Source organism: Mytilus edulis, chromosome 8 (genome assembly GCF_963676685.1).
Source record: "Mytilus edulis chromosome 8, xbMytEdul2.2, whole genome shotgun sequence".
NCBI lineage: Eukaryota > Metazoa > Mollusca > Bivalvia > Mytilida > Mytilidae > Mytilus > Mytilus edulis.
This window is the reverse complement of record NC_092351.1, coordinates 86,934,516-86,952,942: the sequence shown is the minus strand read 5'-3', so window position 1 is coordinate 86,952,942 and position 18,427 is coordinate 86,934,516. Positions and strand designations below refer to the sequence as shown.

Genomic DNA, 18,427 nt, shown 5'->3' with positions numbered 1-18,427 from the left:
TTTTGTGTGGTCGAGCATCTTGCAGAGAAGTTAATATAAAAAGGAAAATATGATATGATTGATTGCAAATGAGACAACTCTCCACAAGTGACCAAATAACACAGACATTAATATTTATTGCACGGCCTTCAACGATGAGCAAAACTCATAAGTATACTTTATAGCAGTAGTTTACCGGTTTCGAATGACATATATCAGTGCGCTGCTGTTTATGCATCATGTATTGAGGTGGTGGAATTGTTGAAACGGGTGACTGATGATAGGTGCTAATTCATTTGATAATTGCTTAAGTACTTTAGTTGGGTTTTTTTCCGTCTCATCCACAAGCTTTTGGTGTATTTAATATTTTTTTCTCATCGTTACTCAAATAATTTTTATGTCTTTTAACTTGTATAAAATGTTTTTTTCAAGTGGTAAATCCTCCGTTCATGACGTCTATGAATAATTCTGCTCTGTCACAGCTGGTCAACTAGTTTTTGGAGCTTTTGCTCCTCAGTAAATTTGATCAGTTTTTGGTATTTTAAGCATTTATTGTGAAAAACACCTTTTCGATGCGCTTGAGATTAACATCCTCCCATTTTTAGTTAGGTTTTCTTGTTTTCTATATTGTGTTTTGTGGACTTTTCGGGTTTTTTTATCATGACAATACCGTTGTTAGTTTGTCTTCGACTTATACGGATGACTTCAAAAAAAAAGATATGTCGTTTAACTGTATTTGCAGTTGCATATATTTCGGTTAATCCAGATGTCCATCCGGAACCACTTCCAATAAAACAAAACTGACAAACACAAATAAAAGTAAAGTTCTTAGCTTTACATGTGTAAACCAATACGAGATTAGTATTTGTCTTTTTATTGTTAAGTAAAACAAAATCCTACTTAAGATAAAAACTCCAGTAAAGAAAGTTGAGTAAAATAAAGACTAGAGGAAAGAGTACCCGAGACACTCTGTCAATTTGGCTGACACTGTTTCTATGCTTTCGTCTTTTGAATTGTCTTCGGTTCTTTATACGTAAGCTGGATAACCATACACGGAGACGACTTTCACCTCGACAAAGGAACACTCGATTACTAGGAATATTTGTGTCTGGATGGAAAGATTGGTTGTGAGGTTTCCCATTCCTTGTGTGCTGAAATGGATAAAAAAAAAAACAAATACCAAATTAGTGAAGCGTTAGTAAATACAATAACATTTTCTGCCACTTCGTTTGGAATAATATATGGTAAATGACATACTTTTCATTTTCTTGTCCAATAACATTTTAGTTTTTGGTGAGGTTCGTGTTGTTCAGTCTTTAGTTTTCTATGTTGTGTATTGTGTACTATTGTTTGTTTATTGGTCTTTTATAAAGCCATGTCGTTGTCTGTTTATTTTTTAACATATAAGTTTGAATGTCCCTATCCTATCTTTCGCTCCTCTTAGTTTTCATTATATCACCCTTTGACCAAGGCGATGAGGAAGGAAGCAGATTGTGTCGAGGAGACATCATACTTGCTATTATTTTCAGTGTGAGTCGTGCAGTGTTTTTTATATCTACAATCTGTTCTGTTTTGTTAGCGTGTTTTGTTGATTGTTCTATTAATGTTGTTGTTTAGTATTAAATTGAAACGCAAACGATTACGGGAACACATCTTTGTTATCGGACATGACATTATGTATCGGTAGGAAGGATGACATTAAAAAAAATTCTAATTCCAGATTTCACTCTGTCAGATTCCACTATATGATATGTAAATGATATTATTCTTACTGCAGTTTCATCTTCAGATTCCTCGTCGTCTTCATCGTTATCAGTTGGTGATGGTTCCACATCTCCATGGCCATGTTTTGTGAAACGATGAACTATTGCAAACTGCACAATTGCACTCAGAATAAAAACAAAGCATAAGGCGATATACAAATCTAATGCTGTAGCATATTTTACACGAGGTAGATCACTCCGGCTGTCCAGCGCTAAGAAAGCCATGGTCAATACTGTCGTCGTACCTTAAAATGAAAAGAATAATTTTCTGGTTCTTTATTACCTTGATATTATATGGTTATCGCATTAATATTGGGGAATATTGTCCCGAGTAGAATTTTCTACGAGGGATATTATTCCCCAATATTCATGCAAGAAGCCTTTTATTGTAGCATAGCAATAAAATATTTTAAAGTAAAAATTGAATTTAACTAAGATTTTGTCGTTGATGACGTCATGAATTTTGAAGATTTATTGCACTAGTTCAATATTAGAATTTATTGCACACTAACGTTTGGTTACTTTCTGTAGGAAATATTATATTGCTATGCAATAATTTCATTTTAAGTAATATCATACATATGTTCACACTTTCGTCATTGTCTTCATAGTGTAGATTGCAAGGATTTGTATTTGTCCGTGTTTGAAATACTCTCCATTCAGTCTTATTTAACGATGCAATAAACATAATGTTCTTGTTCAACTTGTGGAAGCCAGAATCCGGTTCCGCTATCCTCGGACATTTCTTTATAATGAAGAAACACATTTGTGAAACTGGAACTGCGTTACTTCCATATGACGTTGGTTTCACCTCTGGTTTTTGTATTAAAGTGGATTCAAATGCTTGTTCAATAGTTTGCAGTGTTGTATGTAGTGGTAACATCATTTAAAAATGTCTGTTTTGGACTAGAATGTCATGTCTATCCTTTGTCATCAAACACATGTTTTTTTTTATTGTAAAATATTCATTTTCGTTTTTCATTCTGTGTTGTGAATTTTTCTCTCATGTTTTTTAAGTATTCAGAGGTCGGGGGGAAGAAACGTACAAATCGAAAAAAAGATAATATACGTATAATCAAAGTTGTAAAATCAAGTAAATATTCAATTGAAATCGGTCTGTACCAATAGTTTGTGATGTCATAGATATCCAGGTACGGATAAAAGCGCTTTATCATAAAATTGATATAAAACTAAATGTATATGATATTGGGATGCATTTTTAGTGTATATAATCAGATTTAATAACGTTTCTTGAGATGAACTCGTTGGATTATATTAGTGTCATGTATAATACTAGAGATACGGATGTGATGTTGAAAAGCAATATCAAGATTCTCCACCCTTTATTTGATATTACAAGTACATAGGACTGTTTAACGCGTTGCTAAGCCAAGTTTTATATGTATTATTCTGTGTTCTGTTCTATGTCATTTCTTCGTTTTTTTGTTTTGTTTTTTTCTATGAGGGGGAGGACAGGGGTAAGGGAGACAGGGAGAAAGGGGGTAGGAGAAAGGAGAAAGGGGTGGGAGAAAGGAGAAAGGGGGTAGGAGAAAGGAGAGGAAGGCTTGGAGAAAGGAGAAAAAGTTGGAGAAAGGAGAAAAAATAAAATATCTCTCCTTTTAAATTTTTTTCTAATATTTCAAGAAAAAATATCTCAAAAGGAGATGTTTTATTCTAATGGGAGAAAGGAGAACAGGGGTAGGAGAAAGGAGAAGAGGGGTGGGAAAAGGGAGAAGGGTACCCCCCTGTCCTCCCATTTTTCTATGGCATTGTCAGTTTGCTTTCGACATATGAGTTTTAATATCCGTTTGGATCTTTCTTTTACTACACTTACCTAAGGCTATTCTATCTGAGGTAGCTTCTCTATTTATCCAAAATGATACCCATGATAAAATAACAAGTAACATACAGGGTACAAATATATTTATCACAAAGTAACCCGTATGTCGTCTAAGGTTGAAATAAACTGTCAGCATGGATTGTCGGACTGAAATTAGATTCAATATAATAATCAAAATACTGATTAAAAAGTTTGAAATCACTGCATTCGATAAAAACGCGGATAATACGTACGTGTATATTTCCATAATTGCGAAAGTGTGTGATACGTGTCATAATTAAAATGTGCACATGATCACGATAAAAGTAAAACTCTGGTATCAAAAATTGCATTCAATCAGATAGTCTATTGGACATCTTTCGAGTTAGTTGCATTTCCTTCACAAGCTTTGGTTTTAGTGAACATCATTCGTACGTTTAGGGGCATCACCACCTCTGTTCCATGTTGAGCGATTGGTTGAAAAAACATTATGCTATATATACCACGAATTTTTCGACAAATTGAATTATTATAATTGCTCGTCAAGACTGCTGTTATTAGCGAATTGTGATTAAGTACCTATATAACAAACATTATTTCTAAAGTTTATACTTCTTAATGATGATCACCAGGACGTTTGGTGAAATGTAGTAGTGTAGGGATACAGGCGATTCCCTCTATCTGGAAAAGGATGTCATAAAGACGAATTTATCCGGTGAATGACGTAAATTGGAAAGGGTCTATTGGCCTAAATGATAACAATATCATTTTTTTTAAAGATTAGAAATGGTAACAATACAAATTGATAACAGTTTGATTTGCTTATAACAGTACAAATAATCGTTTGAAAGTGACGTAGCATGACTGCCAATTACGCAATATAACGTAACACATATGACAAAGATGTGAACATATAAAAGTAACAATACGGCCTTCAAAAATAAGAAAAACATACATTATAATAAGCAATGAAAAGGCTTTCTATCAAAAATGTTAAAGGTTTGCTCTGACGTAAACTTGCATTAAATGAATATAAACGACTTAATTGCCGATTATTATTGTATGCAAAAATCTTTGTGTTGATATAAATGTGTTTTTCATGTTGTATGAATATCTTATTTTATATATTTTACATTGTTTAAATACATATTCCTTAACTGCAACAAGTGTGTTACGATATTTCTCCACTCGAGACAGTTTTAAAAAATTTAATATTTAAAGCGCGAGGCTTGCCGAGCTTTTTCAATAATTTAAATTTAACTGTCGAGAGTGGAGAAATATCGTAATACACGGGTTATTGCGGTGGAATCTGTTTCTCTAATGATTTTAATCCATCTGTTTCAAAGATTTGAAGAAAGTTGTGTACTTTTTATGTGACGTCATCAGGCAAAGTTGCCTTTTTTCAGGACGTCACAATAGGAAAATTCAGAAGAAACAACGAAAAATTAACGTCACAATTAGAATTCGACAAATCATTTGCCGAGAGCAGATTTTTCACTAGTGAGGAGAAATATTTCTCTCACACCATCAAGAAATGTGAAAATAGCGCAAAACTTAGAGAAATGGTTTTATCTTTTATTGTTTAAATTGTTTTGTATGCAATAGAGTGTTTCTCTTTTGAATAAGTATAAAACTTTTGGAAAATTAATGCATTGCAAGTCGCCACTTCGTCTTATCTCTCAAAGATGAACGTTTGTAGAATTACACATTGCAGAATATTAAAATTGACAGACTGCGTATATGTAGACTAATAAAGTAATATTCATAGTGTATAAATCATGAAAGTATGATGAACTGAAAACACAATGTCCGACCCTGTTCATTTAATACCGAACCAACATTTTGAGTTTATATTTTTACAGAACATTGCCTTTGATTGACAGCTACCAATTTCATTACTAAAATATACAACGTTGTAACATATTGACTGCAATTCAAATTAAACGGATCGGTGTTAAAGAAATGCTTCGACTTTGCATCAAATTTTCTCGACACTATTTATTGATGGTAGTAATTTTATGGTTAACACTAGTAGATATATCACCAGCATGCTCGTCCATTCATCATCGAACTGACTAATCACTTAACTATCGGTTAGGCAGAGAGATTTCCTAATGGACACCAGATGACAGGCGCCTGTTATTGAATATATCAATACGCCAACAGTTCACAATTATTCAGAAATGATTTTTATGCATTGAATTATAAGACGATGATAAAAGTGTCTGACATTTTGTGAAATTAATAACAAGGCACTTTGTTTCTGTATTAGAGATAATATATCAATTTGACATCTTCTAGACATAATGAATAAATGATATAGTTTCTGTAATTAATACATCAATGGCATTTCAAATAACGTCTGTTTAGTACAGACTTTCTTTTTCTCATTGATAGAAATACAATCTTCCCAATGAATTAAACATTAGCAATGATCGTTTCGTCGTTCACAATTACCCAATTCTATAACATGTATAGAGCATTATTGTGTTGGTTAAAGTCGTTACGTTAAATAACAATTTCGTCAAGTTTTGTTTATTTTGGACTTGAAATTCATAGATGATTATAGAAGCTAAGCATCTAAGAATATCAGTTTTGCCAATTACAGCTACGGTAATCTATTCCTGAGGTAGAAAAACCTTAGTATATTATAATTCAAAAGTTTTGTAAACAGGTAATTTATAAATATACATGTAACCATAGCAATGATGATTCATGTCAGCACATAAGTACTGACTACTGGGCTGGTGATACCCTCGGGGAATAAAATTCCACCAGCAGTGGCACCTAGCTACAATAAAAACCAAACCGAAATTGGGAGAAACATAAATGTGATTCATTTCCTATTTCCGGATATGATCGGTTCCTGAAAAAGATTTAAAAACACGCAACCAACCGGAAAAGAAAATTGTGCGATTGAAATGCTCACCGTCTTTTCTGTATGTAAATGAAGTTTCTGCAGAGAAGTTAATGAGGTCAAACTGAGACATTGTCATGTCAGGCGCTCGAGCTACAGACGCATCTTTCCCAGAATTCCAAGTGTATTTCACATCGTCCTCGGAATAAGCAACTGCAAGTTAATAGAAACAACACGAATCACAAATATTTTCCAATATGAAAAAAAAGTGGTATACATCTATTAATAATAATAAAAAAAAAGCTACAACAAATTGCTAACAGATAACCTTGACCTATAATGGTTCACGTTTTATAAATTATTACTTGGATGGAGAGTTGTCTCAGTGGCACTGATATGAAATGTTCCTATTTCTAAGACAATAACGACTACGTGTTTCAAAGCGTGACAGGAACTTGAACGGTTATTACTTCATCTACTTCCTGTTTTGTTTGATAAGCTTTTCATTTTAATGTTAGCTTCAAATTCACAAATATTAATTATTCGGCCATCACTGAAGAGACATTGGTTGTTAGAATGAGCATCTGGTGTACAAAACAAATAGTAGTTGTTTATGTTATTACTTCTTTCAAAGCGTGGAGAAAATGACTAAGATGGTGAATAAGACACTTGTAAAATGACAGTCATGGCATAACGGGAATCTTTGTAATTAAGTTAAATGATTTATAAGACACTTACGACATTCAAAATTTAACGGGAATCTAGGTAACTGTAACGTTATGGTTGATAAGACACTTACGACATTCAAAATATAACGGGAATCTCGGTAACTGCAATCAGAACACGTTGGCGTGGTAGTAAGAGTAGATGTAGAGGCAGAGGGAGCTCTTATAGTAAAGAATCGGGATCCAGTAGAAATGTCGGACCGACCAAACTAACCTGAATCACAACCTATTGCTGGTCCATCAAGCTAAAATGATGGTGCTTTAGTGAACGATAGCATGGATGACACAGATGTCTCAAGCATGGCTGAGCCGTTGGAGAAAAAGGACAAGAAGTCGAAATTACATACAGACAAACAAAACATGGAGAGCTTTTATATACCGGTATTTCATGTGAAAATGACAATGAGCATGGTGGTCGTAGTATGAACGTAGCTAGGTCATAAGGATAGCGTGATGAGGATGGAATGGACGTGCTAGAATCGTACTATGGTCTTGAACAGCATGGGGTAAACGTGGTAGAGTCAAAGTGGAAGCGTAGATGGGTTGCGGTGAGAACGTTGTGGTCGTAGTGAGATCGTAGTAACGTCGCTGTGAGACCGTAGCGCAGTCTCTCTGAATAGAATCACGATTTCGCTACGCGCTCGCTACGATGGCACAGCGCCCTTTGCGATCTCACCACGACCTTACTACTCTTACTACGCTTCTACTACGACCTGATTTCGCCACGACCGCACCACGATTGTTTTGAACATGTTAAAAGTTAACAAACATTTGGGTAAACTTTCCACAAATGCAAAGATTCCCATCGCCAACATACATTCTTAAACCTCAAGACTTGACACCGTTTTTAGAGTCGTAATGACTAATTGCCTTTTTTACTAGAAATATATATATATATAATTAATAAACGGTTTGTCGGGATTTTTTAGCTAAGTTGTATTTTAGCAAGGGTCCCTTCTCAAAAGTCTCCCTATTTAAAAGTCTTGTTTTTGCTAGGTGTTCTTTTAAATTTTTACTGCGTTTATACGCAATGATAGGCATCTGTTTAAATATTGTTTTAGAATATTCATCTCTTTGCAAAATTTGTCAATGTTTCTTAATAGCTCTGTTAAGATTTATAACTGTAGGGTTATATTTAGTTACTAGTGTACGTGGAATTTCCCTTTGTCTAAAACTATCTGACAGAGTACTGCATCGTTTAATCTTGTATTTTACATCTTTTATGTTTTTTGTAGTTTCTAACTTATCATAGGCTCTATCTATAAGTTTATTCCCCAAAGTCAGAAGATGTTTGTTAAGATCAGTTTCGTTGCTATTGTTTCTTATATGACGAATTGTTTCACCTGTTATAATACTTCTAAAAGTATGTTTAGGATGTACACGTGTAAATGGGAGGTACTGATACGTTTCAGTTTGTTTGACATGTAACCTGATGTCAAGGACTCCACTCGATATAAAACGCTCCCCTCTGTACACCTCAGTATATAAGTACGTCACTTCTGTATTGGAAAAATTATATGTAAACTTAAGTAGAGGGTCAATGTTGTTTGCAATTGCAAAGAACTCATCTATTTGTGATTTGTTGCACTCTGTAATCATGAAACCATCGTCACGATATTGACAAATCATACTAATGCTATTTTTAAATTGAAATCTGTCTAAGATTTTTGTAAGTATTGTTGACAGATGCAGATCGGTGGCAATGGGTAATAATATTCCACCTTGTGGCGCCCATATAACTTGTTTATATAAAGTCCCATTAAATTGGAACTCATTGTTTTCCAATATATTTTTTGCAAAAGATATCAGATCTGATTTGTTTGTTACTTTAAACTTATACTTTGTTCGATCAATTTGATCTAAGAAATTCTTGGTTGTATCTAGTAAATTGTCAATGTTCATGTTTGTATACATTGAAGTTACATCATAGGCAATTAGTGTACAGCTACGTACACAGGTCTTTGATTCTATCCTATTGATAAAATCTTTTGTGTCTGGAATGTAAAACCCACCACGACGTATTACGACCTTACTGTATCTACACGATCGCACTACGATCGTAAAAATTTGCCTTATTGACAGATCTAGGTGTGATCGTGGCCTAGTGGGACTACGGGATTAGAGTTGCAAAACGTAACAGTTAGATAGTAAAAAATAATCTTTCGGTACTAGTTTTCAAATCAGTGCAAAGCATTGCTGGTATGAACCCATGATTTAACTTTCATAAAATTTTGGTATGATTTGTTTATATGAGAGCTCTTAAAAAGCATTCTCAATATACTTATATTTCTAAGGGACACAGCTCTGGGAAAATAGGCACTATTTTTTTTAATTCGTCCGTAACATTGCTAATATAAACTTATGATGTCAGTTTCATACAATTCTGACAAGAATTGTACATTTGAAAGTGCTAGCAGTGCAATTTAAATATAACTAATGCTTCCAAGGGGCATAACTCTTTAAAAAATAAATGATCGGCACCGACTTCCGAACAAGCCCAAATTATCACTATAAAACTATGATATAAGTTTCATAAATAATCCGACTAGAATTGTAAACGTGAGACCGGACGGACGAACGCAAAGATTGACGGACGGACGAAAGGACGGACACCCGATATTTCCATTGACCCCGTAATGCGTCACGCTGGACACAAACATATATAAATGTACGATTTGCCGTTTACGTCCACTTAATTTGATCAAAAGGCTTTTTCCCCTCTTTAGTCAACTAGTTAATCGTGTTACTTTAATTTTTCACAATCGCCTTCAAACAATCAATATTAAAGTGCCACACATATATATTTATTTGGATCTAAACCATGACAAATGTAATCAAAACCATGACGAAGTTCTAGAGTCTTAACTGAACCATGTCAATCGCTTAACCAAACCATACCAATTTGGATATTTTGGTTATCCTGCAATAATTTCTTAAAAATATAATTTCAATTTAGAAAGTTTGACTTACAATAAAGATTCAAACATTTAATTTGCTTTTTATCTGCCCATTTGTAAAGAACTGGGAAGTAACATAACTTATCCATTACCAACTTAACCAAACTATGACAAAATCACTGTACTAAACGCTCTTCGATATGACGACCTTACTACCCGTGATGGAATAAACACAATTACTGTCTTTTGTTTTGGTTGGTCTCAGTGAATATAAGTTTTTAAAAAGTAAATAAAACTACATATTTAACTCATCAAAAGACATTGTATAATACACTTTATTATTTGGTCAATATTTCCCTGTATGTTCTTTGCTTGTTATTCTCTTTTCTGTTAATCCCCATACACTCTATTACAACTGTAATATTTGACTAATTTTTTTTATTAATATAAAGACACTTACAACTTCCAAAGTATAACGGACATGTCTGGAAGTCTAGTGGATAATGGTGCAGTTCCATTTTGCATATTGCACGGACTGTCAATCTGCAAAATATCAAAAATAACCATGGACAAAAAACAAAATCGGGGTAACAAACTAAAACTGAAGGAAACGCATTAAATATAAGAGGAGAACAACGACACAACACAACAATGTAACACACACAGAAACGGACTAAGCATCAGACAAAATCCCACGAGAATAACAATTCTAATATGACGTTCTTCTTTAGCTTTGGGTACAAAGCCATGTTCTAATTCGAATAGAACATGGGCTGCACGTGATTGACGTCACAATTGAAATTGCAACGTCAGATGAATTTTGAACAACGCCAGAGATCTAAATAAACATTTTTGTTGATGCTGCTCGCTAGGAAATTAAATAAAAACATTATAAAAGTAAGTTAAAATGTTTCTGTTCTTTTTTTATCGATAAACTGTTGATTTTTCTAAAACGTTTTTGTTCATCAAATCAATATGGCGACATTTCGACCATCTACTGTAGGTCCGCTTCGAAGTACAAACGTTCAAAATATTCCTATTAGAATCGAATTAATTCTATCATGCCATGCTCTATGCTCATTTTAACATGGATAGGCATTATATTTGTAAACATTTAATACCTCGCTAACGCTCGGTATTAAGATATTAACAAATGTAATGCCTACCCATGTTAAAATGAGCATAGAGCATGGCATGAAAGAATTATTTCTTAAATATAACATCAAAACCAAATGCATGAATTTGGGATAGACAAGTACCGTGACAACTCTTATCACAATGTGAATTTACACTAAAAAATAAGAGAAAACAAACGACGCAACGTTAAAATGTAACACACACAGAAACGAACTATAATATAACATATTCCTGACTTGGTACAGGACATTTTTAAAGGAAAAAACCGTTATGTTATAGACATTTAATAATTTATAGATATTGAGGTTGCCGTATGGCATAAATTACGATAGACTGAAAAACTATCCAGAAATATTTATCTCAACGTATTGCAACTTTCACTGTTATAATTTTCGGTTTTTGTAAGTTTTACTTAAGACTGCTTCAAAAAATAACAACGGTATAGGTTAATATTTGTTCTCTATTTTGTTTTACTTTTGCGTGCCAATTGATCGTTTTTTCTCTAATTATAAGAACAACAGAAAGTGCGGATGATTTGAATTGTCTTTTCACAGTATAAGCGAACATCTCAAATTCAATTTAGAGAATAAAACTCGAGTACTAAATCTCGTAAATAACGTAAATGAAAATGTGTCCATGTTCAACCTCATTTATAGACAAAACTAACCGTTCTTCTATACATCAAACTCTTCTGGAATGCTAATTTACGAAAACTGTAAAAATTTAATTACATTAATAAATGATCGTTTTACTTTCACGTCTGACTGAAGTCTTATAGGTTCCCAGTTCGTGTTAGGACAAAAATTCAATATAAACAAATATCAGCAAGACAAAACTTGTCATACATAGAGAATAATACATGGCAAAATCCATATCATATGTCGTATCATCCCGAGACACCAATATCAGCCCAAGGGCCTTTAGGCCCGAGGAATGATATTGGTCGAGGGTGATACGGCATTTGATACGGATTTTGTCATGTTTTATACGCTTTATCATATATTTCAACAGGAGAGTATTATATTATATGAACTGTTTTCTGCTCCATAGCATTGGGTCACCTTCAGTTCTACTTTTCTCTTGTTTTAAAAGCCTTTGAAGAACTGCTCAATTACTTATCCGAACCACCTGGGTTATCTTACAATTTGCGTGCTGTTGTTTTAAAAATATTTTTTTTATTATTGTGTTTTTCTGTGTGTGTTTTTTTTATAGTTGCATATAGTGTGCCAAACAAAATGAAAACTTGTGACGTCACATACCACACAATGACGTCATTCAATTAATTGCGTCACGCCCGAATGACCGTTCTATATTGGACCTATTTTGAGGAAAAATATTTCTTAAGCTTACATAAATAAAAACTGACTTTATGTAAAAAAAAAAAAAAGTAAGTGTGTGATAAAGGGTGTAATAAAGGGTAGGGGTGTGATAAAGGGTATGCGATAAAGGGTGCGCATCAAAGTTGCGCGATATGGATTAGACAGCAGGATATTTATCAAATATGCAAAACTACTGTATTTACTACTAAACATATGATAAATACTAGTTTTCCCGTTTTAATGGATTACACTAGTCCATTTTAGGGCCATTTCTTGTTGCTGCTGGGTGAGAGCCAAGGCTCCGTATTGAAGACCGTCATTTGACCTTTAATGGTTTTTCTTTTACAAATTGTGACTTGGATAGAGAGTTGTCTCATTGGCTACATCTTCTTATATCTATAAACAGATAAAAGAAGAACAAAATTAAGGATGGAAAGGGTAGTTAGGTTGATGTCAATAAGGATGAGTCGGAGAAGGAAAGAAGAGTCAGTCCAAGAACACTGAAGTCGTTGCTAGGCAATTGAAAATGGTGGTGGTGTCATCGATTGCAGTGAAAGAGGAAACTGACTGTTGAATACTCGAATCTTACCGCTGTCAGAGTCCAACAAGAAAAGAAAAGTCTACAACGATTCGATACTTATACAATGTTATTCGGTATTTCAATATTTTCTCAAGAATAACTTCCGTAATTGAGATTTCGTGTTTTGGAATAATTGACCAAGTTTTGTAGAATTATTAACGCCCCACAAACTTTCGTATGATATCTCCTTGTTACATTAATTCCAGTTTTTTGTTAGAGGAGAGAAAGACATATAACGATATATATCTCTTTTCTTACTTAGTATATACTGAATAGAAGATTGGCAACCTACGATTTAACAAATGTATTTCGTCTGGTAAAAGTCATTTTTATATAAATAATTGCAAATGTCTGTTCTCATCAATGTTTGAAATGACAAGTGTGTAGCTCGCGATGAAATTACGGGCAGGCTAAGTGGATATCAAAAAGTAAAATAACAAAAATACCGAACTCCGAGGAAAATTCGAAGTGGAAAGTAACTAAGCAAATAATGAAATCAAAAGCTCAAACACATCATATTTTGATAAATGTTACCGTTGTGAGAAGTAAATAGATCCATTCCGACCAATGCGCACGAATCTGTTTGGTGTAGGAACCATATGTAAATATGATTTGCGTCCGTTGTAAAAAACAGTGTCCGGAAACCATATTTTTTCAAGAATTTTTATGCTGACAGAAATATTTTCTTTTTCTGTTGAAGAATTAGTTGCTAAGCGTTCGTCCATCCATCGTTGTCTGAAGTATATATCAATCGAATACACCTTAGAAAAAATAAATGGGAAATGATACGATACTATCAACTTGACAGAGATATTATTAATTGTTCAATATATATTGTATTGTTTTTTTTTGTTTACCTGGAGTGTGTTGCAATGCGTTTAAAAATACCATTTAAAAAAAGGGAGATGAAACGTTCTGAAAAAAACCGAATTCATGGGTATGGTTAAAGTTTATTTACAATTCTTGCATAATATGTGTGTGTTTGAGTTAATTATTTGTGTAATTGATTAAGTCGTTACAGGGAGTTGAATGTAAAGTAACTATACCAAAAGAAAACAAAACCAACACTATAAGTAAGAAGATGTAAAGCTGGAAATTTTCGCGATGAAATTTTCTTCGTTAATTGGATATAAAAACAAAAATCACTTCCGTAATATATTAATTCAAACTACTGGCTTCATAGCGGAAGTTTTAAAGAAATTAAATGAAGAGGTTCTTCGCACAAACAGTTTGAATGTGAAAATGATGAGCTCAATTGTTTGCGTATTTTCAACTAAACAGACAAGAAAATAAATGAAAATTGTATTTAATTTAAATGTTGTTGAGCATAGTTAAAAGTGTATTGTTATATCCGAAAGACGCAATGCTGTAAATGGTGTCAATAGACAACTATAAATTAGATTTTACCATATGATTGAAACTTACGACATCGTCTTCTTAAAAAATTATGAAAAATAAAAAAAAAGAGTGAAAAATCGCATGTGTTGTCTTGATGTTGTGAAGAACAAGGTATACTTTTTTTACGTTTTGCATGATGTCTACAGGAATTCACATTTACTTTCCTAAGGGTTAATAAACTAATATAAGCTTATCATAAAACGCTACTTATTTTGATTATATGTATTTTAAATTTGTTAGTAGAAAAGAAATACAACAGTACAAAAGAAAATATACTATATGTACCATATCTTTTTCTGAAATTGGGCCCATTGACCTCAGATATATGTCTGTCAACACCTCAACTGGATTTCCTATAAAAATATAAAACACATTTTAATGTTCAAGAGTGTCAGGTACAATTATATAGCCATTGATAACCATATGAAGGCTCACACTTATAGCATATTTATTCTTTCTTTGGTATAATTGGTTTGAATTATTTTCTCGTCGTCTCTTTCAGATGAAGAACAACAGTACAATATCGGTTCCTATGTATTGTATTTTGTCAACCATGTAGAAACTTTGTGACATGAATTTTCCACCATAATAACAAGTTTTAATTAGAATTCATTAAACAAATGGTTTCAAATTGTAAGACTTATATTCCGTATCATCAATTCATTGATATATATATATATTAAACAATATGTACATTTAGCACGTCTTTATAGAGAAAAACTGTAGGTGGATAATAATGCCGAGAATGGAATCAGAATGAATCAACAATATTGCAGAGAAAAAGATAAAGGGAGTCATATCATTGTCGTTAATGATAGTCTTGACAAGGCATAACATCTGAATGTCTCTGCCATATTTTTTAAGAATTATTAAACTTCAATTAATGTAGATCATAAGTATAGACTTTTTGAGACAGAATTTTCTTATAATTTGCCAAAATGAAGATTTTACTAATAATATGCTTTTTTCAAAAATATAATAAAAAGTATGGGTCACCGTGCTATTTTTCATGCTATGAGTCGTTGAAAATTGCATACATTTGGTAGGATTGTTCATGAAAAAACACATTTGTGTGCATAAAAAAAATCTATGAGATAGAATTTTGAATTAAATAGTGAGGAGATAGGTTATATTATATGTTTTAAGAAAATAAAAAGAAAAAATGGTGTCATTGAACTTGCTTTCTTGCTAAAAGTACAAATTAAAAAAAATACATATTAGTGGCTCATGAGTCTAAAAACAAAAATCAACTATTAAGTTGCAAATCCATCTTCAAATTTGCAGATTTGGGCAAATAACTAGATCGATTTTGTACTGCGATTTTGCAATCCAAGATGGCGGTATACCATGAATCTACTTAATATAGAGTTAATATAGAGTTGTAATAATATAGAGAAAAAAGTAAGGAAATACGGCAAATACGTATTTTGTTATAGCAAGGCCACGAACCGCTAAACAAGTTGTGAAGTTGTGGGAAATTTTTACAAACGATGATTTCACGTTTACCAATAATCATGAGACCAGACAAAATGTGATTGGCTTCATAATACAAGTTTTATACGCCAATCTTATATAAAAATTAGTAGATCTAAGATCTATATTTTTACTATTTGAATGATTGATAATGAATCAACTGATTACGAGACATTGAATTGTTTTAAAATACTTATTTTAGGATATTCTAGCAAAGCAATTGATTACCGTAGCTGTTTTTGGCAAAACCTTTTGGATTTTTTCGTTCTGATTATCAATGCTCTCCCACTTCCTAATTAATTGTCTCTATCTTATTTACATGATACGAGCCTAATTAATGATCGATTTTTTTTTGTAATCGAATCACTCGTCTGGCATACACAGTTTTAATCCTGGTACATGTATCTAAAATGAAATTATTTATTTGTGTTTTTCTCTGTGCTGAGTGTTTTTGTGTTTGTTTGTGCTGTATTTCAGTCACGTTGTGTTGTCGTTTTAGCAATATTTTTTAAATATTGCCTTATGAGCGGGAGGTTGGCTAGTCATACAACCAGATTCAACCCATCATGTTGTTCTTTAAATGTCCTGTACTAAGTCACAAATATTGTAATTGTTTTCAAATAGTTCGTTTCCAATTATGTATGTTGCATTTGCGTTTGTTTTTGTTGCACTTCAGTGTTTTTTTAGTGTTCTGTTTTTTTCCTCTTATAGATTAAATATTTCCGTCGGTTTTGCATGGCGTGTGACCCGGATTTGTTCTCTGTCAATCCATTTTTGACGTTTGAGCAGCAGTATACTACTAATGCCTTTATTTTAAAGTATGATACGCTGTATAAATTACCTCCAAAACCAGGTCTAAGATCTTTATCATACGTCGACAGTATTTCATCTAGAACTATGGAAACATTACTTTTATAGCTGTCTGTTCCCATACACACCACCAAGAGATAACTAAAAGTAAATATAAAAAGTACATGGTAGTGTTTTTTTTTCTTCATTAAATGTTTATCATTGTATATAAAGGACTGTATATACGAAAATGAAAACACTAAGTTTTACAGTGTTGTTTCATTGTGTTTTCCTGTTCATTTGTATTTTACTTAATTTAAACGTAAGGGGAAAGTGTATTATATATATATATATATATATATATATTGTATGTAGCATTATCACTTACAACAATTTCAGTGCTGGCGTCCTAATTATTTGTATGGTTTTAGTCAGTGATGTTGTATGCATATAAAACTGACCGATAAGTCAATATTAGATATCTATGGTTTAGAATAAAATAAATGATAACAGTATGCAACTATTATGACATTAATACCATGCTGTTCAGCCATGGGGAATATTTTGAATAAAACGTATAAGATTTGATTATTGGTGCCCATAAAAATATGTGATCCGCGCCTCATACAAAATGTACTCCGGGCAAACGCTTTAACTTGGTAATAAATTTACAAAAAGAAGCATTCAATTCATTAGGGCATATATCAAAAAGTAAAATCACAAAACTGCTTTTGACTATTTGCGTATTTTCCGCCCATATTCTTAGTTTCCCGAACTATAATATAAGATAATATGGTTTTATATTAGCTGGATGCTCTTGAACTACTTGTACTGTCTGGTTTCCGGTATCGATTACATAATAGGAAACTAGTATTTCGAATTACGCGTAGTTGTATCAGTTCAGTATCTTTTTTCAAGTCATTCTAAATTAACAATTTGTTCATATTGGGAAACAAATATAAATTTGTGCGATTGTTCTACCCAAAGGAAAATAATATCTCTGCCGGATATTAAGCACATGCATAACATGTACAATTAGATAATAGTTTATATCAGTGACAGATTCATGCGTATTGCGATTACCGGATTTTTACGAGATGGTCACGCTAAGGTTACTTCAATACAGAAAATATGTCAGAGAATTGCTTCCTTGAAGCAAGCAATTAAAAATTAAACTTCTTCTAATGTTGACAAATTAAAGACTTTTCTTTAGAATAACGTATATGCACATAAGTTTAATAATGAAAACTATCCATTTTGTTATAAAAACAGTTTAATAATGAAAACTATCCATTTTGTTATAAAAATATATGCACAATTTGTTTTATTTTGAGGTTTCATATGACTTTAATGTATAGTTAGTTATCAAATGTACCAGAATTATCATTTAATACGCCGGACGCGCGTTTCGTCTACATAAGACTCATCAGTGACGCTCAGATCAAAACTGTTCTAAAGCCAATTTCATTTGATGTTTATTTCGTGCTGAAGATTTATAATTACAAGATTAACAAGGTTATACTGAGAATAGTGGTAGACCAACAATTTCGAAAATGATAATAATACTCTTAATTGTAAATGGTTATCAAAAGTACAAGGATTTTAATTTAGTACGCCAGACGAGCGTTTCGTCTACATAAGACTCGTCAGTGACTCGTCAGTGACGCAAAATAGTTATCAAGCCAAACAAA

General features: G+C 32.7%; 1 protein-coding gene across 1 annotated transcript; it reads right to left on the bottom strand.

Moving 5' to 3' along the window:
* Nucleotides 1-837: 837 nt before the first annotated feature.
* Nucleotides 838-16,899, bottom strand: LOC139486529 (gamma-aminobutyric acid receptor alpha-like). Its single transcript, XM_071271438.1, has 8 exons — nt 16,789-16,899; nt 14,760-14,827; nt 13,611-13,837; nt 10,501-10,583; nt 6,491-6,631; nt 3,577-3,729; nt 1,752-1,987; nt 838-1,130 (listed from the first exon to the last, which is right to left on the bottom strand). Exons 1-8 carry the CDS (start codon nt 16,877-16,879, stop codon nt 876-878), a joined length of 1,254 nt encoding a protein of 417 aa, XP_071127539.1. The 5' UTR covers nt 16,880-16,899; the 3' UTR covers nt 838-875.
* Between the last annotated feature and the right edge of the window lie 1,528 nt (nt 16,900-18,427).

Bases quoted from the DNA above. Each gene is read 5' to 3' on its own strand.
- LOC139486529 (XM_071271438.1), bottom strand. From the start codon at position 16,879: ATGGGAACAGACAGCTATAAAAGTAATGTTTCCATAGTTCTAGATGAA. The intron at 1,988-3,576 runs GTAAGTGTAGTA...TTTCATTTTAAG, and splicing joins CTCAGATAGAATAGCCTTAG to GTACGACGACAGTATTGACC. The intron at 1,131-1,751 runs GTAAGAATAATA...TATCCATTTCAG, and splicing joins AATCTGAAGATGAAACTGCA to CACACAAGGAATGGGAAACC.